Source organism: Colobus angolensis, unplaced genomic scaffold (assembly GCF_000951035.1).
Source record: "Colobus angolensis palliatus isolate OR3802 unplaced genomic scaffold, Cang.pa_1.0 Scaffold43, whole genome shotgun sequence".
Classification (NCBI taxonomy): domain Eukaryota; kingdom Metazoa; phylum Chordata; class Mammalia; order Primates; family Cercopithecidae; genus Colobus; species Colobus angolensis.
Window position 1 is genome coordinate 5,743,613 of NW_012117710.1, and position 22,009 is coordinate 5,765,621.

A 22,009-nucleotide genomic window follows, 5' to 3' on the forward strand; every position below is an offset into this window, starting at 1 on the left:
AATTTAATAGTTTAAGGTTTTGGTCTTTTGCCGTTCTGTAATGACATACGTTTTGGACTCTGGAAATTCAGCTTTGAAATCTTCAGTTTACAGCTTAAAACTATAAATTAGGCCTCCTTTTCTATTTTAATTTAATGGCTTTTTTATTCATATACCAGTTGGTGATTATAAAGACTCTAAGGGTTAAAGCCAAAAGCCAGAAAACTTAATCTGTTGTCAGTATGGGAAGTTCCTTTAGAAAAAGTAGTTTTTGTTTTATTTTTTTTTTTTTGAGATGGAGTCTCGCTCTGTCGCCCGGGCTGGAGTGCAGTGGCCAGATCTCAGCTCACTGCAAGCTCCGCCTCCCGGGTTTATGCCATTCTCCTGCCTCAGCCTCTGGAGTAGCTGGGACTACAGGCGCCCTCCACCTCGCCCGGCTAGTTTTTTGTATTTTTAGTAGAGACGGGGTTTCACCGTGTTAGCCAGGATGGTCTCGATCTCCTGACCTCGTGATCCGCCCGTCTTGGCCTCCCAAAGTGCTGGGATTACAGGCTTGAGCCACCACGCCCGGCCTGAAAATTAACTTTTTTAAAAATAAATTATATAATTGTTCTAAGTCAGTCTTGAAATATGCTCTTTCCCTCCCTTGTGGAGATGTAGAGTTTGGAAGACATGAAAATAATTTGGAAAGGACCTGACTACAACACTTGCATATCTTTTAAAAAGGGAAAAAATAAACATTTTTAATAATGTGGATTATTTTTGGGTGCTTGAAGTTATAAATTTATTAATATTTACTTAGACTCTTACTAGACTATTACTCAAGTAATACAAGCTGTAAAAAAAAAAGATTCAGGCAATTTTGCTAATAGCATTTTAGAGTTCTTTCTTAGTCACTCTGAAAATACAAGGAAACGCTCTTTCAGGTCGGGCCGGGCCCGGCCGGTTCTGCGAGTGCCCGGCAGACTGAGGGAGAGAGAGAGAGAAGGGGGAGGGGAGGAGGAGGAGGATTCAGGGAATAGGAGCTGGGAAGCCCTTCTGTGGAGCCTTTCTGCGCCATGGTGATTTCAGTATCAAGATAAAAGTGTGGAATGGGAGAAAAATTCTCAAAGCCTGAAAGAAAATGTGGAGATGCTGTTTTTCCAGCAGCTCAGTTTAGGGAGAACTTACCTTATCTCTGTTTCTTGATTCCTCTTCAATTTCTGTTCGCAAACCAAGACTTGGGTTTGGAGAACTCTATTGTACTGAGCCTAAGTCATTTTTGATCTATAACAAGAACATGCATTTTCACATGTCAACTAGATTTGTGGACCAGTAAAGCTCTCCCCAAACAGATGGGCTCTCCCCCTGTCATCCAGGCTGGAATAGTGGTGCAATCATGGCCCATTGTAGCCTCCATCTCAGGGACTCAAGGCATCCTCCCTCCTAGGCCTCCCAAGTAGCTGGGATTACAGATACAGAAAAGCATATCCTAAAATTCATATGGAATCTGAAGGGACCTCAAATAGTCAATACAATACAGTCTTGAAACAGAAGAACAAAGCTAGAAGACTCATCTTTTCTGATTTTAAAACTTACTACAAAGCTGCAGTAATCAAAACAGTGTTGTACTAGCATAAGGCAGACATATAGACCAGTGAAATAGAAGAGAGAGCCCAGAAACAAAACCTCATATATATATATATATGGTCAAATGACTTTCTTCTTTTCTTTCTTTTTTTTTTTTTTGAGATAGGGCCTTGCTCTGTTGCCAGGCTGGAGTACTGTGGCACGATCTCGGCTCACTGCAGCCTCCACCTCCCAAGTTTAAGAGATTCTCCTGCCTCAGCCTCCCCAGTAGCTGGGATTACAGGCACCTACCATCATGCCCAGCTAAGTTTTGTATTTTTAGTAGAGACAGGGTTTCACCACGTTGACCGGGATGGTCTCGATCTCTTGACCCCGTGATCTGCCCGCCTTGGCCTCCCAAAGTGCTGGGATTACAGGTGTGAGCCACTGCACCCAGCCGGTCAAATGATTATTTTAACAAGAGTACCAGGACTATTCAATGGAGAAAGGATAGTCTTTTCAACAAACGCTGCTGGGAAAACGGGATATCCACATGCAAAAAATGAAGTTGAACCCTTAACTAACACCATATACAAAAATTAACTCAAAGGGGATCAAAGACATAGAGGTAAGACCCGAAAGTATAAAAGTCTTAGAAGAAAATAAGGAAAAAACTTTATGACAGTGATTTATTCAGCAGTTATTTATTGGGTATGACATCAGAGGCACAAGCAACAACAACATTAAAGACTACATGAAAATTTTTAAACTTTGTTAATCAAAAGACACTATTAATAGGGTGAAAAGACAACCACAGAATGGAGAAAGTATTTGCAAATTATATATCTGAAAAGAGTTTTATAAAGCATATATGGAGAATTCCTACAACTCAACAACAAACAGCTTGATTGGAAAATGGGTGACTTGGAAAAACATTTCTCCAAAGAAAATATACAAATAGCAATAGGTACCCCAAAAGATGCCCAGCATCACCGATCATTAGGAAAATCCAAGTGAAAACCATAATGAAAAGCCACCTTACATCCATTAGGATGGCTACTATCAACATCAAGCAGTAATATGTTTTGGTGAGGACGTGGAAAAAACTGGAACCCTTGTGCACTGTTGGTGGGAAGGTAAAATGGTACAGTCACAGTGGGAAGCAGTGTGGTGGCTCCTTATAAATATTGAAAATTGAATTTCCATATGATGCAGGGATGCCACTTCTGGGTTTATCCCCAAAGTGGTTGAAAACAGGGTCTTGAAGAGATAATTTGTACCCCCATGTTCATACCAGCGTTATTCACAATTGCTGAAATACGGAAGTGTAAACTAAAAATAAAGCTTTAAGCTTCCTAATTGTCTGAATGAACTCATCCTCTCAGCCAAGGGCCTCCCACAGTTCAGAACATGATGGGGAGGGGGCGATCAGGCATGCCACATTATACTGTCCCTTTGGCATTCAGGCACAACTGACCAGCATTAACATTAAAACAGGGATCTTACGACTTTTTGTAACAACAAAACACTATATTCCAGCCTGACAAAGTAAAGCATCACATGACAGATAGCAGACCCTGGAAGAAATTGAAGTATTTTGCCCCAAAATATATTCCTTTCACATATTTAAAAATGGCCATGCAAAACTGTCTCTTACAGGCAAAATCTACATTCTGTAGAGAATACTTTTCCCTTTCTAAGTCTTTTCTCCAGTCCTGTAGAGAATTATCTGAGTCTTGCATCATTTTAAGTCTCATAAGAAGCATTTACAATCTATTCTTTCTGAAGCCTGCTATCTGGAGTCTTCATCTGCATAATAAGAACTGTGGTCTCTACAACCTCTTATCTTAACCCAGACACTCCCTTATATGGAATTTCAGGTATTTATTTTTTATTTATTTTTTGTTTTTTGAGCACCCAGGCTGGATTGCAGTCGTGCGATCTCAGCTTATTGCAGCCTCCGCCTCTGGAGTTGACACAGTTCTCGTGCCTCAGCCTCCTGAGTAGCTGGGATTACAGGCATACACTACCATACCTGGCTAATTTTTTGTATTTTTAGTAGAGATGGGATTTCGCTATGTTGGCCAGGCTGGTCTTGAACTTATGACCTTAAGTGTTCTACCTGCCTCGGCTTCCCAGAGTGCTGGGATTACAAGTGTGATCCACCATGATCCAGCCTCACTCCAGCTTTTTGTATTTTCAGTAGAGACAGGATTTTGCCATGTTGGCCAGGCTGGTCTTGAACTCCTGGCCTCAAGTCATCTGCCTGCCTTAGCCTCCCAAGATGCTGGGATTAGGATTACAAGCATGAGCCACCTTGCCCGACTGGGTTTCTGGTCTTTAGGTGAACTCTTTTGACAAGTTGCCTGTCGGAAAATCTGAGTCCACCTCTTAGCAGTGGTGAATCTATATGGGTCTGCAACACCTTGATTGTTGCCTCCTTGGAGGAAAGAATTTCGCTGAAGGGCAGTAGTTGGTTTAAGGCAGAGGGAGAGACTGAGGCAAGTCTTAGAACAGGAGTGAGAATTTATTAAAAAGTTTTAGAGCAGGAGTGAAAGGAAGCAGTACACTTGGAAGGGCCAAGCGGGTGACTTGCAAGATCCAGGTGCCCTGTTCGTCCCCTACTTGGGGTTTTATACATTGTCATGGTTCTGGGGTTTGCTGAAGTTGTGCACCTGTTCACTTAAGGAGTTTTTCCCTTCCCTTTGAGCGTTCCCAGCGGAAGCTTGTATAAGAGGCCACTTTGCTTCTTAGTGTGCCTGTTTGAGATCTTACTGAGAAGAGGATAACACCAGCTCCGAGTGTCTTCTATCTATTAGGAGACCACTTACCATTTTAGAGAGACAGTTTAACAACCACCTGACCATCACCTTATGGTTGCCTGACAGTCCTGGGGGCAATAGGGGGTGGGGGGGGTGCGTGTGGGGGTGCGGCCCTGCCCTGTCCATATCTAACTACCTACTCTAACATACCTATGAGCTAGAAGCCTCCACTTTGAATTTTTGAGTTGTTCTGCCTTTCCTGACTGAACCACTGTATATCTTAACATGTATTGAGTGATGTGTTATGTCTTCCTAAAATGTATAAACCTGAGCTGTAGCCTGACCACCTTGGACACATGTCGTCGGGACCTCCTGAGGCTGTCTGTGTCACAGGCATGGTCCTCAGCCTTGGCAAAATAAACTTCTAAATTGAATGAGAAAAAAAAAAGAAAATACAAGGAAACAAGCTGTAAATCCTGGTTTAATGCAGAACATGGTACAGATATGATCAGTATTTAACCTGAGCTAATTACTTGCCAAAAAATGTGATCATCTTTATTAGTGAAGTGATTGATGACATATATAATACTTCTATGAAAAAGAATTTTAAGACACTAATTATTAAGCAGAGAGCTCAGTATACTTACTCGGATCCCTAGAGAAAGCCCATTTCTGTGCCATTTCCATGTAGCATGATCCTGGTTGTTGATTCTTCTTGCCGTGTTCACTTCCCTCTGTTTTCAGCGATTTAGCCCTGCGGAATTGTTTTCTCACCTCCGACTTAAATGTGAAAGTGGGAGATTACGGAATAGGATTCAGCAGGTACAAGGTAAGCCAAAGGCGTAACTGTTTTCAGTCTGATTTAATTTGTATTATGAAGTTGTAATGTCACCAAATGCCCCACTGTTATTTGTAAGAATCTTAGTCTGAGGCTTTCTGGGGAGGGATTTGCAGCAGTCATTTTAATGGTGGTCTGGGCTTCTGGCGTGTGGCTTGTGTAAGTCTGCGGCTTTATGTCCGAGGTTTTGCGACAGCTTTTCAAAAGTTTGTTTAAAAAAATTTTTTTGTTTTTTTTGAGACGGAGTCTCGCTCTGTCGTCCAGACTGGAGTGCAGTGGCGTGATCTCGGCTCACCTCAAGCTCCGCCTCCTGGGTTCACACCATTCTCCTGCCTCAGCCTCCTGAGCAGCTGGGACCACAGGCGCACGCCGCCAAGCCCGGCTAATTTTTTGTGTTTTTAGTAGAGGCGGGGTTTCTTTTTTTTTTTTTTTTTTTTTTTTTGAGACAGAGTCTTGCTCAGTCGCCCGGGCTGGAGTGCAGTGGCACGATCTCGGCTCACTGCAAGCTCCGCCTCCTGGGTTCACGCCATTCTCCTGCCTCAGCCTTCCGAGTAGTTGGGACTACAGGCTCCCTCCACCATGCCCGGCTGATTTTTGTATTTTTAGTAGAGATGGGGTTTCACCCTGTTGGCCAGGCTGGTCTCAAATTCCTGACCTTGTGATCCACCTGCCTCGGCCTTCCAAAGTGCTGGGATTACAGGCGTGAGCCACCGTGCCCGGCCTACATCATCTCATTTAATCCTCACCACAAAGAGTGGGTTTTCCTCATTTCACAGATCGGGAAAAAACTTCACAAAGTTGTTGCTTGCCTAGAATCACATAGCTGTTAAATGGTAGAATGAGGACTTCAAATCCCTGTCAGAGTCTAAAGGCTGCAATCTTACTAACTGGCTTCACTATTCAGCACATAAGGCCCAGTATATATTGTTTTAATGTTTTGCTCAAAGTCTGTGTTATATGCATCAGACATAGCGTACTTTCCTTTTCCAGGAAAGATGACTTAGCAAGTGTTCATGGCTTACAGATGAGCCCATGAAGCCCAGGAGGCTTCAGAGAAACTCCTTACCCACTTTCTGCCCAGAAAGTCGCTCTTCATGCCTGTTTTTTTTTCTGACCTGGTTTTTTTTGGACTGGGTATATGTTTTCTGAGAATACCATGGATTTAAATTCTTGAACTCACCAGAAGTATAATTCTATTCAAAATTCTGTGTGCTTTCTAACAAAACAGGAGGATTATATTGAAACAGATGATAAAAAAGTTTTCCCTCTGCGATGGACTGCTCCAGAATTAGTAACCAGCTTTCAAGACAGACTGCTCACTGCAGATCAGACTAAGTATAGTAATATCTGGTATGTATTGGCTTACCGTTTTATTAGGCATTTCTTTGGCAAAGTCCTAACTTCTTCCTCTTTGAGTACTTCCTTAAAGGAAAGTAGTTGTATAAGATGCAGGAACAAAAGAGTGCCTGATGGTGTGAAAATGACAGTTTAAGAAACGTAATAGCAATTATCACAATTGTAGTGATGTAGTTAACGTTTTGAATACTGCCTCTGCTACCCATTTTCCTTTATAAAAGCAGGAACCAAGTCGTTTCATGTTCTGTGCCTCCCACAGGACCTGATATATAATAGATATTTAATACGTATTTATTGAAGTGAAAGAAAAAACTGAAAGGGGTGTGAACTGTCATATTTATACTATGATTTATAGGAGTCCGTTTAATGGAAGCTAAGAAGATGCATCTAAAACTTTGACTAACAATTTCTGTCACAGCCTTCTTAGTTTATAGCTCTGTTTTATGTGCTGTTGTCCTGCTTTTTGATTATTGGGGTTTTTTTTTTCTCTTCTTGCCTTCTTTTGGATTTCTTTAAAACAATATTTTTTGCTTTTATTATTTTTTTCAATGAGTGTAATTGGACATATTTATGGGGTACAGTGATATATGTGTATATATATATATTTTGTTTGTTTGTTTGTTTTAGAGTCTCACTGTTGCCCAGGCTGGAGTACAGTGGTGTAATCTCGGCTCATGGCTCACTGCAATGTCCACCTCCCTGGTTCAAGTAATTCTTGTGCCTCAGCCTCCTGAGTATTTGGGATTACCGATATGTACCACCACACCCGGCTAATTTTTGTATTTTTAGTAGAGATGGGGTTTCGCCATGTTGGCCAGGCTGGTCTCGAACTCCTGACCTCAGGTGATCCACCTGCCTCGGCCTCCCAAAGTATTGGGATTACAGGTGTGAGCCACCGCACCTGTCCCAGTGTAATATTTTGATACCTATATACAGTGTATGATCAAATCAGGGTAACTAGTATCCCCTTCACCTCAAGCGTGTCATTTTTTTGTTTGTTTTGGGGAACATTCAAAAGCTGCTCTTCTAGTTGTTTGAAAATATGCAAGAATTTGGCTGTGCGCGGTGGCTCAAGCCTATAATTCCAGCACTTTGAGAGGCCGAGGCGGGCGGATTACGAGGCCAGGAGATCAAGACCATCCTGGGTGACACGGTGAAACCCTGTCTCTACTAAAAATACAAAAATCTAGCCGGGTGAGGTGGCGGGCGCCCGTAGTCCCAGCTACTCAGGAGACTGAGGCAGTAGAATGGCGTAACCTGGGAGGCGGAGTTTGCAGTAAGCTGAGATCTGGCCACTGCACTCCAGCCTGGGTGACAGAGCAAGACTCCGTCTCAAAAAATTAAAATAAAAAAAAAAGAAAATATACAAAAATTTGTTGTTAATTATAGTCACCCTTCAGTGCTATAGAACACTAGATCTTACTCCTTCTGCCCAGCTGAAATTTTGTGTTTGTTAGCCAGCCTCTCACTATTCCTCCCCTCCCTCCCCTTCCCAGCCTCAAGTAACCACTCTTCTACTCTCTACTTCTATGAGATCAACCTTTTTAACTTCCACATGAGTGAGGAGATTTTCTTCCTTTTTCTTTCTGTCTTGTGTATCTGCTCTACCTTGTGTATTGTGAGTTTGATACTTTTTGTTTTTTCATGATGATGGTTATCCTCCTTTAGCTTCCAGATACAGGACTCCTGGACCATTTCTCTTAAGGCTGGTCTCATAGTGATGAATTCCCTCAGTTTCTTCTTGTCTGGGAAAGACTTTATTTCTCCATTCTTTATTTTAAAAAGTTGTTATTATATGTATATATTTTTAGTAGAGATGAGGTCATGCTGTGTTGCCCAGGCCGGTCTTGAACCCTGGCCTCAAGCGATCCTCACATCTTAGTCTCCCAAAGTGTTGGGATTATAGGCATGAGCCATCGCGCCCAGCCCTCCTTCATTTCTGAAGGATATCTTTGCGGGGCATAGTGTTCTTAGCTGCCAATTTCAGTACTTTGAGTGTACCATCCCATTCTCTTCTTTCCTCCTATGTGACTTAATGCTTTTCTCTGGCTGTTTTTAGAATTTTATCTTTATCTTTGTTTTTCACTTTTGACAATTTGACCATAATGTGCCTCTGAAATGACCTTTTGGGGTTGATTGTATTTTGAGGACCTTTGATTTTCCTGGATCTGGATGTCTATATCTCTCCCAAGACTTGGGAATTTTTTAGCTCTTCTTTCCTTATAGAGCCTTTCTCTCTTCTCCTAGCTCTTTTATTCCTGTAACTCCCATAATGTGTGTATTTGTTTGCTCTGTAGTCTCCCATAAGCCCTGAAGCCTTTCTTCACTCCTTTTCATTCTTCTCTCCTTTTCATTCTTCTCTCTTTTTCCCTCTGACTGGGTAATTTCAAACATCCTTTCTTCAAGTTGAGAGATTCTTCTGCTTGAGTCTGTTGTTGAAGTTCTGTATTTCTTTTTATTTCATTTATTGAATTCTTCAGCTGGGCTTACTGCCTATGAGGACCGTATGTGTGCACAGTGAGCAGTGTGAGGATGTAGGTGTTCACAGTGAGGTCCTCTTACTTGCCCTTACCTGGAAGAGAAAATTGCTCCTGGTTCCTGGCTGCCCCTTCCAGGGATGGGGTGGTGGAGGCCAGGCGTTTCCTTCTGCTCTCGCTGTGGCCGTCCTGAGTTTCCTGAGTCCTTGTTACTCCTTGGATGTGCTCTGGTGCTCTCCTTTAGTGATTTTTGTCAAAATGTAGTTGTTTCTTCATTGTTTGGGGTGTGTCATGGAGGGTTGGCTGGACGTTACAATCACTGGGGAGCTTTTTAAAAAGAAAGTTTTCTAGGCCACTCCTGAATCTACCCACTCAGCATCCTTAGGGGTGGACCTGACCTACCAGTGTGTGTGTTCATGGCTTCGCAGAGGACACAGATGAGAGTCAGGTTCGGGAACATGGCAGTAAATAGGAGTTGGGGGCAGTGCGTGGTGGGGAGGAGATGCAGAGGCTTCATGGAGGAAATGAAAGGCAGCTCATCTGACCCAGGAAGCCAGCAGAGGCTGTTTCCGTGGGGACAGAGCACCAGGGTGTGAGAGAGGGTTGGGCTGGGACTGAGAAGGGCGTTCCTGCTGTGGTGAGTCAGCCCTCAGGGCCTCTCCTGGCACACAGACAGCTGCCGGCATGTTGGGGGATCCCGTCAGAATGGCAGCAAAACCCACAATACTGAGGAGCAACTCAAACCAAACTGGTAGGTTTCAGACATTGTCTTGCCTGTGTAAAGATTCCTTTTAAATGCTTTCTGGTGTTTACTACTGTTGTTAATAGGTGTATTTTTCTACCAAAAAAAATCAGAATTCAGGGTATTTATCTTGTTTCCAGCCATTCTGCCGAATTTTTAGAACATGCTGATGGTCTTTCCAATAATTTGTTGAGTACTTAAAAGTTGATAGTCATCTCCACATAATTACACCCATTATCTCTGTTTTGTACATTTTTCGTTGGCCAAAACGTCTAGGGTAGTATTCAGTAGCAAAGAGGAGGCATGGGCTTCCTCATTTTAACAGAAATCCTCTTTTTTTTTTTGCTATTGTGCTGATTATTGGTTTGAGATTAAAGAACAATCTTGGCTGGTTGTGGTGGCCCACACCTGTAATCTCAGCACTTTGGGAGGCCAAGGAGGGTGGATCACCTGAGGTCAGTCAGGAGTTTGAGAGCAGCCTGGCCAACATGGTGAAACCCCGTCTCTACTAAAATTACAAAAATTAGCAGGGCATGATGGCTGGTGCCTGTAATCCCAGTTACTTGGGAGACTGAGGCAGGAGAATCGCTTGAACCCGGGAGTCAGGGGTCACAGTGAGTGGAGATCGCACCATTGCACTCCAGCCTGGGTGACAGAGTGGGACTCTGTCTCAAAAAAACAAAACAAAACAAAAAAAAGAACGATTGTATTGTTAATCTTTTCAGTACACACCTTGTCCTTAAAATTACTGGCTATATAACAAATGTGAGTGTTAAGAATTTAATATCTAAAAGGAGAGAGAAACAACCGTTTTCTTTTTCCAACAGGTCCCTGGGTGTGACACTTTGGGAGCTTTTTGACAATGCTGCACAGCCGTATTCAAACCTTTCCAACTTAGACGTCCTCAACCAAGTCATTAGAGAGAGAGAGACAAAGCTCCCGAAACCCCAGCTGGAGCAGCCCTACTCTGATAGATGGTTGGTAGCCTCACATTACAACTGTTCTGTTTCATCTTCACTGTGAAGTGTCCCCAAAACACAAAATTTGTGGGCCAAATATTATATTTCTTAATTTCCTCTTTCACCATGACCTCACCATGAGCTGAACTACTTAATGTGGTTGGCAGTGACGAAGGTGTAGAAACGTTTGGGGTGTTGACTTGGCTTTAGGGTTCTTGTAAAGTCTTTTCATATTGTTTATTTATTTATCTGTATTAAAACAAAGAAAAAAAAAAGTAGAGACGAGGTCTCACTATGTTTTCCAGGCTGTTCTTGAACTCCGGGCTCAAGTGATCCTCCTGCTTCAGCCTCCCATAGCCCCAGGATTACAAGCGTGAGCCAGGGTGCCTGGCCTCTTTTGATATTTTTAACTGATTCGGCCAGGCACAGTGGCTCATGCCTGTAATCCCAGCACTCTGGGAGGCCAAGGCAGGCAGATCACGAGGTCACGAGTTCAAGACCAGCCCGGCCAACATAGTGAAACCCTGTCTGAACCAAAAATACAAAAATTAGCTGGTCGCGGTGGCAGGCGCCTGTAATCCCGGCTACTTGGGAGGCAGAGGCAAGAGAATTGCTTGAACCCAGGAGGTGGAGGTTGCAGTGAGCCGAGATCATGCCACTGCACTCCAGCCTGGGTGACAGAGCAAGACTCCGTCTCGAAAACAAAACAAAAAGATTTGTGATGGTTCCACTGATTGCTTGTCATGTACTGCTCAGGTATGAAGTCTTACAGTTCTGTTGGCTGTCACCAGAAAAGAGACCCGCGGCAGAAGATGTGCACAGGCTGCTCACTTACCTGCGGCTGCAGAGCCAGCGGGACTCAGAGGTCGACTTTGAACAGCAATGGAACGCTCTGAAGCCGAACACAAATAGCAGAGACTCCTCCAACAATGCTGCATTCCCAATTCTCGACCACTTTGCCAGGGACCGGCTGGGTCGTGAAATGGAGGAAGTCCTTACTGTGACCGAAACAAGCCAGGGCCTGAGCTTTGAGTATGTCTGGGAGGCCGCTAAGCACGACCACTTTGATGAGCGCAGCCGGGGCCACCTGGATGAAGACTTGTCCTACACGAGCATCTTCTATCCAGTTGAAGTTTTTGAGAGTTCGCTTTCAGATCCCGGGCCCGGAAAGCAAGATGACAGCGGCCAGGATGTCCCCCTGAGGGCCCCTGGAGTGGTTCCTGTTTTTGATGCCCACAACCTTTCTGTTGGAAGTGACTATTATATCCAGTTAGAAGAAAAAAGTGGCAGTAACTTGGAGCTTGATTACCCGCCAGCGCTGCTCACAACTGACATGGATAATCCAGAAAGGACTGGCCCTGAACCATCCCAGCTCACGGCGCTCAGGAACGTTGAACTTGAGGAGTCCAGTACAGATGAGGACTTCTTCCAAAGCAGTACAGACCCCAAAGACTCTAGCTTACCGGGGGACTTACACGTGACCAGTGGCCCCGAGAGCTCTTTCAACAATATATTTAATGATCTGGACAAATCGGAAGATGTGCCCAGTCACCAGAAAATATTCGACTTAATGGAACTAAACGGAGTTCAAGCCGACTTTAAACCTGCCACTTTAAGTTCCAGTTTGGATAACCCCAAAGAGTCCGTCTTAATGAGCCACTTTGAGAAAGAAAAGCCCCGTAAACTTTTTGACAGTGAGCCTCTCTGCCTATCAGATAATCTTATACACCAAGATAATTTTGATCCACTGAATGTTCAAGAATTGTCAGAAAACTTTTTATTTCTTCAAGAGAAAAACTTACTAAAAGGCTCATTGTCCAGCAAAGAACACATAAATGATCTTCAGACAGAACTTAAGAATGCTGGTTTTACCGAAGCTATGTTAGAAACGTCACGTAGAAACTCTTTAGATACTGAGCTTCAGTTTGTGGAAAATAAGCCAGGCTTGTCTTTGTTGCAGGAAAGCATAAGCACGAAGGGTGACGGCACAGATGTCATGTTCACAGGTGACACTTTGAGCACCTCATTGCAGTCTTCCCCGGAAGTGCAGGTACCTCCTACCTCCCTTGAAACAGAAGAAACGCCCCATCGGGTACCCCCAGACTCACTCCCGACACAGGGAGAAACCCAGCCCACGTGTTTAGATGTTATTGTCCCAGAGGACTGTCTCTGCCAGGACATCAGTCCAGACGCTGTGACTGTCCCGGTTGAAATTCTCTCGACCGATGCCAAAACCTGCAACATGGATGGCAGGTCCCAGGACTCTCCTGGCCAGAGTGAGGAGACCCTGCGACTCACCGAAACTGACTCTGTTCTTGCTGATGACATCCTTGCCAGCAGGGTGAGTGTGGGTAGTAGTCTCCCGGAACTGGGACAGGAATTACACAATGAACCGTTTTTGGAAGACCATCACAGTCGTTGCCGGCTAGAGAAAAACTTGGAGGCTGTGGAGACTTTAAATCAGCTCAATTCTAAAGACACAGCGAAAGAAGCAGGCTTGGTGTCCGCCCTCTCCTCGGACTCAACCAGTCAGGACAGCCTCCTGGAAGACAGCTTGTCAGCACCCTTCCCAGCCTCGGAGCCGTCCCTGGAAACCCCGGACTCCCTGGAGTCAGTGGACGTCCACGAAGCACTGCTGGACTCTTTAGGATCTCACTCTCCTCAGAAACTCATGCCGCCCGATAAGCCGGCAGACAGCGGCTACGAAACAGAGAACTTGGAGTCTCCCGAGTGGACCTTGCATCCCACCCCCGAGGGCACCTCAGACTCAGAACCAGCCACCGCGGGCAACGGTGGCCACAGCGGTCTGCCTCCCAACCCGGTCATTGTCATCTCAGATGCCGGCGATGGTCACAGAGGCACAGAAGTGACCTCTCAGACGTTCACAGCTGGCTCCCAGGGTTCATACCGAGACTCTGCATACTTCTCAGACAATGACTCTGAGCCCGAGAAAAGGTCCGAGGAGGTCCCGGGAACCTCCCCATCCGCCTTGGTGTTGGTACAGGAGCAGCCCCTGCCCGAGCCTGTCCTCCCAGAGCAAAGTCCTGGTGCCCAGGATAGCTGCCTGGAAGCCAGAAGGAGCCAGCCAGATGAAAGTTGTCTGTCTGCTTTGCACAACTCCAGTGACCTGGAATTAAGAGCCACACCGGAGCCAGCACAGACTGATGTTCCCCAGCAGGTCCATCCCACGGAAGACGAGGCCAGCAGTCCCTGGAGTGTGCTGAACTCAGAACTTAGCAGTGGCAATGACTTCGAGACACAGGAAGATCGCCCCTGCACCCTTGCTTCCACGGGGACCAACACGAACGAACTCCTTGCCTACACCAGTTCTGCGGTGGACAAGTCCCTGTCCAGCCACTCTGAGGGCCCCAAGTTGAAGGAGCCGGACATCGAAGGGAAGTACCTGGGGAAACTTGGGGTGTCGGGGATGCTCGACCTCTCGGAGGACGGGATGGATGCGGATGAGGAAGACGAAAACAGTGATGACTCGGACGAGGACCTGCGGGCCTTCAACCTGCACAGCCTCAGCTCCGAGTCGGAGGACGAGACCGAGCACCCCGTGCCCGTCATCCTCAGCAACGAGGACGGGAGGCACCTGCGGAGTCTGTTGAAGCCCACGGCGGCCGGAGCCCCTGACCCGCTGCCCGAGGACTGGAAGAAGGAAAAGAAGGCAGTCACATTTTTCAATGATGTCACAGTCTACCTGTTTGACCAGGTATCTGTTCCCTCTAAATCATTTTCTATATATATCCATGTAAGGATTCCAGAATGTGCTAGGAAATTGAGTGTGGTCTGTTTTCTGGTTGCCGTTTTGAGGCAGCAGATTGTGATTACTCATAAAGAGTCATTTGGGGTTGGTTACAGTTCTAAGAATATGCAGAAATGTCATTTGTGCAGGGAATTCATATTAAATTAAGGGAAAGAGCAAATGTTCTTCCTAGGCCTTCTACTGGAGTCTTCCTGAAATTAGTCACCCTTTACACACCAAATTTTTATTGTTTTGCTTTTTATTTTTCTTTTGAGACAGCCTTGCTCTGTGGTCCAGGCTGGAATGCAGTGGTGCGATTGCAGCTCACTGCAGCCTTGAACTCCTGGGCTCAAACGATCCTCCCACCTCAGCCTCCATAATAGCTGGGCCCACAGGTGCATGCCACCATGGCTGGCTAAGGTTTTGTTATTGTTGTTTAATTTTTGTAGACACACGGTCTCGCTATGTTGCTCAGGCTGCTCTCAAACTCCTGGGCTCAAGCCATCTTCCCACCTCAGCCTCCCAAAGTTTTGGGATTACAGGCATGAGCCACTGCACTCAGCCTTCAATTTTTAGAGCCTGACAATTGGCAGTAGGACCCACCACTTGGGTGCAAGCCTGGGACCATTGCTGGCGTGCAGCCCTGGAGACAGCTCAGGAGAGGGGCTGACCAGAAGCCCTGCGATGGGTGTCTGGAGGGTGGGACGTGCAGCAGGAGCGTCTGTGGTCCTTCTGCTCTGTCCCCTGACCTGTCCTCTTTCCCTGCTTTGGAGCAGGCAGCTTAGTGTGCACTGCTGAGTGGGCATGGATTTAGGCTCCTTTAAAAGTGTAACATCTTATAATTCAAGTATGCTTTAAAAAAAAAGTCCTTTTCATACTAGTCTTTGTAGCGCTTGAATTTGCTGCTTGAATCAGCTGGATTGTCGGGAGAGCTCAGTGGTGGGACATGAGAATGGGGTCCCCTCACCTTCTCGAAGGTGCAGGAGTCCTCGCTGTCTCCTTCACATTGCTTGCCTTCCCTTTCACCCCATTCTGGGAACCCAGACCTTGGTCTCAGCCCCTGCGTGGCACCATCCCTCATGGGTCCATGGCTATGGCGGATCCGAGCACTGTTCCACCTCCTCCCCCAGGAGCTGTGTCTGTTGAATGTCACTTTATGCCTTGTTGTTCCTCTATGTTTTGTTCACTTTGGTTTTTATGATGTTTCTTTAAAAATCGTTAAATCACCCGCATTTGAACTATAGCATATACTGTGGGGAGGTGGATGTTTAAAAAATGAAAAGTAAGGCCGGGTGCAGTGGCTTATGCCTGTAATGCCAGCACTTTGGGAGACCAGGGTGGGTGGATCACCTGACATCGGGAATTCAAGACCAGCCTGGGCGACATGGTGAAACCCCATCTCTATTAAAAATAACAAAAACAAAAATTAGCCAGTCACGGTAGGCAAGACTGCAGTCCCAGCTGCTTGGGAGGCTGAGGCATGAGAATTGCTTGAACCTGGGAGGCAGAGGTTACAGTGAGCTGGGATTGTACCACTGCACCCCAGCCTGGGTGACAGAGTGAGACCTTGTCTCAAAAAAAAAAAAAAAAAAAAAAAAAAAAAAAAAGCAAAGCAAAGTAGCCTCCTGAGCTCAGCCTGACCTCTTGAGCCTGAATCTGTGAGAGGGGCCGAGAGGCCGCCTTTTCATTCCCCAGATGGTTCCTAGGCAGAGCTCAAACTCAGGGGCCTCTGAGCTCAGGGAGCTTGGGAAAACAAGCTGCCGTTTTCTAGTAAGAGTGGAAGGGAGAAGCGATCACCTGGCCCCTCAGGTTTGTGTTTTGTTTTCAGTGCATCCACATAGCCCTTTCTTCCCCATCTCTGTGAACTGGGATTATCGCTGCATTTCTCCGTGGATGGGGTAATGTATAGGAGGGATGGAACTGTCAGCTGTGCTCGGTGAGCAGTGCGGGTAGGAGCTAGGGAGCACGCTGTCCCCACTTCCTGAAAGCCTGGGGGTAGCTGGAGTAGTGAGAGGGATGTGGCCCCAGTGGAAGCAGCATGGGGAGAAAGCTCCCTGGGGCCGCAGAGCGTGGGCCTCTTGCACAAGTCTGTGGAGGATGTTATGTTTTTCTGGCTTTAGAAGACAGAGCAGAATTGCAAAAGATGAAGACTTGTGACAAGGGCACACTAGTTACGGGATGGAAGGTACAGAGATCAAATACTAGACATGCTTAATGGACGCGAAGCTTTGACAAGGAAGTTAGTGTCAGAGAGAAAGTCGGAAGGTGGGTCAGGGCCAGAAGAAAATGAGGAAAATCTTTCTGATGATCTGAAATTTGTTTGCTTATGTGTCTCGTGCAGCGTGCCTTGAAGCGACAGCCACCAAGCGTTCAGGCTGAGGATTGAGGGTTTCCTCCCGCTCCTGCTTTTGTTCTTAATGAGCTGGTTTTGAAATTGTATCGGGTTTTTTTTTGTTTTTTTTTTTGAGGCGGAGTCTCGCTCTGTCTCCGGGACTGGAGTGCAGTGGCCGGATCTCAGCTCACTGCAAGCTCCGCCTCCCGGGTTTACGCCATTCTCCTGCCTCAGCCTCCGGAGGAGCTGGGACTACAGGCGCCCGCCACCTCGCCCGGCTAGTTTTTGTATTTTTTTTTTTTTAGTAGAGACGGGGGTTTCACCGTGTTGGCCAGGATGGTCTCGATCTCCTGACCTTGTGATCCGCCCGTCTCGGCCTCCCAAAGTGCTGGGATTACAGGCTTGAGCCACCGCGCCCGGCCTGAAGTTGTATCGTTTTTAAGCAGTTGAAGTATCCTGGCTCCAAAGTTTTAACTGAGTGTTCATGGGATTGGGCAGCATTGTTTCTTGGTTTATCACTATTTGTTAGTTCAGCAAATACTTAACCAGTGCTTAACTGTGTGAAGTAGTAAAGGCTGTTGAACAGTCTGTGGGTGCTGGCATTGAGTTATTATTTTACATTGAGTCTTGTTTTGCTTCCCCATGTGGGGGTGTTTGTCACTATCTTCATGGAGAGGACCCTGAGGCTCAGAGTAGGTAGACTTTGCACAGGGTCTGGCCCCAGTGAGTAGCAGCTCTAGGGCTTGACTCGAGTCTCCTGGACTGAGCACCGAGCTTTTCACCACTGAGCCCTGCCGCCTCTTGCATGCACCTTTAAAATCTGCAGCCTGGCATCGCGTTCAACTGTTGGCGCTTGCGATGTCTTTCCTCAGTTGCACAGTGTTATTGAGACAAAAGTAGCGGGTAATGATGCTTCCTTGCAATTAGCGCAACAGGGTTCCCTCCAGCCTCATCAGTCATACTGTAAACAAGCCCTGAAGACTGGGCACAGTAGCTCACTCCCATCATCGTAACATTTTGAGAGGCTGAGGCAGGAGGGTCGCTTAAGGCCAGGTGAGCGTGGTCTAGGCAGCATAACAAGAACCCATTTTTTACAAATTGGCCAGGTATGGTGGCACGCACCTGTAGTCCCACCTACTCAGGAGACTGAGGCCGGAGGGTTGCTGAAACCCAGGAGTTTGAGGGTGCAGTGAGCTGTGATTGCATCATTGCACTCCAGCCTGGGCGGCAGAGTGCGAGCCTGTCTGAGAGACTCCCGCTCTCCACCTTTGAGGAGTAACATTCGCGGGCTCCACCTGGGTTTTCTTGGTTGGTTTGTGTTTTGTTTGTTTGCTGGCACTGTCTTTGGTTTTGTTATCAGTAATTAATGCTGGTCTCATAAAATGAGTTGAGAAGTATTTCCTTCTCTGATAGTGTTTGGAAGAGATTATGTAGATTTGTTGATGTTGATCTTTCCAAAAATTTGCTTTTGTTTTCATGGATTTTTTTTTTCTTTTCTGTTTCATTGGGTTCTGCTTTGTCTTTATTATTTTCTTCCTTCTCCTTGCTTTGAATTTATTTTACTTTTTCTAGACTCTTAAGGGAAAAGCTTAGGATTCGAGATCTTCTTTTCCCTTTTTTTTTTTTTGAGACAAAGTCTCACTCTGTCACCAGGCTGGAGGGCAGTGGCGTGATCTCGGCTCACTGCAAGCTCCGCCTCCCAGGCTGAAGGGATTCTCCTGCCTCAGCCTCCGGAAGTAGCTGAGACCACAGGAGCCCACCACCATGCCTGGCTAATTTTTGTATTTTGTGTTTCGTCATGTTGCCCAGGCTGGTCTCGAATTCCTGAGCTCAGGTGAATCTGCCTGCCTTGGCTTCCTGAAGTGCTGGGATTACAGACATGAGCCACTGCACCTGGCCTCTTCTTTTCTAATAATTTAATGCTATAAATTTCCCTTTACGTACTACTCTAGCCGCACCCAGCCAGTTTTAATGTATGGATTTTTGTTTTCATTCAGATCAAAAAGTTTTTTGTAAGGCTTTCTCTTGGGAGCATAGATTAATAATATAGTTTAATATATTGTTAGAATTAATAATGACTAATAATTGGTTAATATATTGTTGAATAAGTATATTGTTTAATTTCTGAGAGTTGGAGATTTTATTGTATCTTTTCATTATTAAGTTTCAGTCTACTTCAATTACGGGCAGAGAACATATTTAATATGGTTTCAATGCTTTTAAATTTGTTAAGGTTTATCTTAGAGCCAGGATATGGTCTTTCTTGGTGAATTATTCCACATGTACCTGAAAGAGTGTGTATTTCGGTTTTGGTGGGTGGATTGTTCTATAAATGTCAGATTTAATTTGTTGATGGTATTAGTTCTTCTCTATCATTGTCGATTTTTCTGCATACTTGTTCTATTACTGAGCGAGAGGTTGTTGAAAGCTCCAGCTGTGATTGTAGATTTGTCTGTTTCTCTTTTCATTTCTGTTCATTTTTGCTTCCTGTATTTTGCAGCTCTGTTGGTGCATATACATTTAGGTTGATGATGTCTTCTTGCTGAATTGACCTTTTTATCCTTTTGTAATGTCCTTCCGTATTCCTTTGTCTTATATTCACAGAGATGCTCCAGCTTTCTTTCTTTTTTCAGAGACAGAGTCTCACTTTGTCACCTAGGCTGGAGTGCAGTGGTATGATTTTGGCTCACTGCAGCCTTGACCTCCTGGGCTCAAGCAGTCCCCGTGCCTCAGCCCTGCAAGTAACTGGGACTGTGGGCACGCACCACGAAACACAGATAATTTTTGTATTTTTTGTAGAGATGGGGTTTCACTGTGTTGGCCAGGCTGGTCTTGAACTCCTGAGCTCAAGCGATCCACCCGCCTCAGTCTTCGAAAATGTTGGGATTACAGGCGTGAGCCACCCGCTCCTGGCCACATTGTTTTGGTTAATGTTTGTGTGGTGTATCTTTTGCATCCTTTTACTTTTAATCTACCTGTATCATTATATTTATGAGTTTCTTGTAGATCTTATATTACGTGGGGTTTTTAAGACTTTTCTGAAAAATCTGCCTTTTAATGGTATGTTTAGATCATTTACATTTAATAAAATTATTTATATTTTGGATTTACATATACCATTTGATTTGTTCTATTTTTATTTCTATTCCTCTTTTTAATAAATTGAACATTTTTAGTGTTACATTTTAATTTTTCTATTTTTTGTTTTTTACACACTGTTCTCTGTGTAGTTTTGGTAGTGGTTGTTCTGGGGGTTACAATGTATGTATTAAACTTCTCACAATCTACTTAGAATCTATATTTGCATATTTCAGATGGAATGTGGAAACCCTTCTGTCACTCAGGCCTTTTGCCCTCCGTCCCCATCTTGACATGCTCTTCTGTGTTGCATATAATGTACATTGATAACCCCTCAGACATGCAACACATTTGACTTTCTGTCATCAACACATTTTAAGAAACTCAAGAGGAAATGAATAGTATTATACAGTTGGCCCTAGAGCAACATGGGTTTGAACTGTGTGGGTGCACTTAAATATGGCTTCTTTTCAACCCAAAACAGATCAAAAACACAATATTCTTGGGATGTAGAACCTGTGTATAGATACGGAGGGCTGACTTTTGGTATATGTGGGTTCCACAAGGCTAACCGCAGGACTTAGTATGCACAGGTGTGGCTATGCATGGGCGGTCTTGTCACTGATCTCTATTGAGATTGTTTCTGGGGTTGTCCCTTGGTTTCCAAGAAGTGGTGGTTCCATAATTTGGATACCATAATTAGAGGATGCCCAAGTGCTTTATATGAAATGGCGTCATATTTGCATATAACCTACACACATCCTCCTGCAGACTTTAAGTCATCTCTAGATTACTTATAATACCTCATACACTGTAAATGCTGTGAAAATAGTTGTTATACTGTATTATTTATGTTGTTGTTGTACTGTTATGTCTTATTTGTCTTTTCTGAATGTTTTCTGTCCTCATCGGTTGACTGTGAGGAGGTGGAACTCTCTGATCTGGAGGGCTTCCTGTCTTTCTGTTGTTCTTTTTCATTATTGATGTTCCAGGTTTCCTTCTGGGACCCTTTCCCTTCTAATTAAAGAAAGTTAACTAGCTTTTCTTTTCTCTCTCTCTTTTTTTTTTTTTTTTTGAGACGGAGTCTCGCTGTGTCACCCAGGCTGGAGTGCAGTGGCCGGATCTCAGCTCACTGCAAGCTCCGCCTCCCGGGTTCACGCCATTCTCCTGCCTCAGCCTCCCGAGTAGCTGGGACTACAGGCGCCCGCCACCTCGCCCGGCTAGTTTTTTGTGTTTTTAGTAGAGACGGGGTTTCACCGTGTTAGCCAGCATGGTCTTGATCTCCTGACCTCGTGATCCACCCGCCTTGGCCTCCCAAAGTGCTGGGATTACAGGCTTGAGCCACCGCGCCCGGCCTTTTTCTCTCTTTTTTATAAAAAAAAAAAAAAATTTTTTTGCAGGATTCCTTTTATTTTTAAATAAATTATCTTAGTGTTTTTTTCCATCTGTCTTTATTTCACACTCATTCCCGAAGCCTGTCTTCTCTGAGCATAGAATTCTGAGTTGATAATTGTTTTCTTTCAGCATTTTAAAAATGTATCACTTCCCTCCACCCTCCACGGTCTCTCATGAGAAATTTACAGTCACTCAGATCATTGTCCTAGAAGTACAAGTGGAGCGTCCCTTATCTGAAATGCTTGGGACCAGAAGCATTTTAGATTTCTGGTTTTTTTCAGATTTTGGAATAGTTGTATTATACTCACCAGTTCAGCATCCTAAATCTGAAAATTCGAAATCACAAGTGCTCCAGTGAGCACTGTGGGTGCCATGTCAGTGCTCAAAAGGTTTTGGATTTTGGAGCATTTTGGATTTTTGGTCTTCAGATTTGGGATGCTCAAACTGTAATACATCTTTTATCCCTGGCTGCTTTCAGATCTTTAGCTTTAGCTTTCAGCAGTTTGATTATGGTGCATCCGAGGGTGGACTTCTTTGTGTGTGTGTCTTGTTTTGTTTTGTTTGAGACAGAGTCTTGCTCTGCCACCCAGCTGGAGTACAGTGGTGTGATCATAGGTCACTGCACCCTTGAACTCCTGGGCTCCAGTGATCCTCCCTCCTCAGCCTCCTGAGTAGCTGGGGCTACAGGCGTGCACCACCACACCTAGCTGATTTTTAAATTGTATGTAGAGACAGCATCTCACTATGTTGCCCAGGCTGGTTTTGAACTCCTGGCCTCAAGGGATTCTCCTGCTT

General features: G+C 45.0%; 1 protein-coding gene across 1 annotated transcript in view; it reads left to right on the forward strand.

Annotated features, from left to right (window-relative positions):
- LMTK2 (lemur tyrosine kinase 2) overlaps positions 1 to 22,009 on the forward strand; it is an 89,439-nt gene that overhangs the window by 59,620 nt on the left and 7,810 nt on the right. Inside the window, exons 8-11 of the mRNA XM_011956983.1 lie at positions 5,034 to 5,118; positions 6,356 to 6,477; positions 10,530 to 10,679; positions 11,418 to 14,376. Coding sequence (XP_011812373.1) covers positions 5,034 to 5,118; positions 6,356 to 6,477; positions 10,530 to 10,679; positions 11,418 to 14,376 — 3,316 coding nt within the window. The remainder of the gene's footprint in view (positions 1 to 5,033; positions 5,119 to 6,355; positions 6,478 to 10,529; positions 10,680 to 11,417; positions 14,377 to 22,009) is intronic.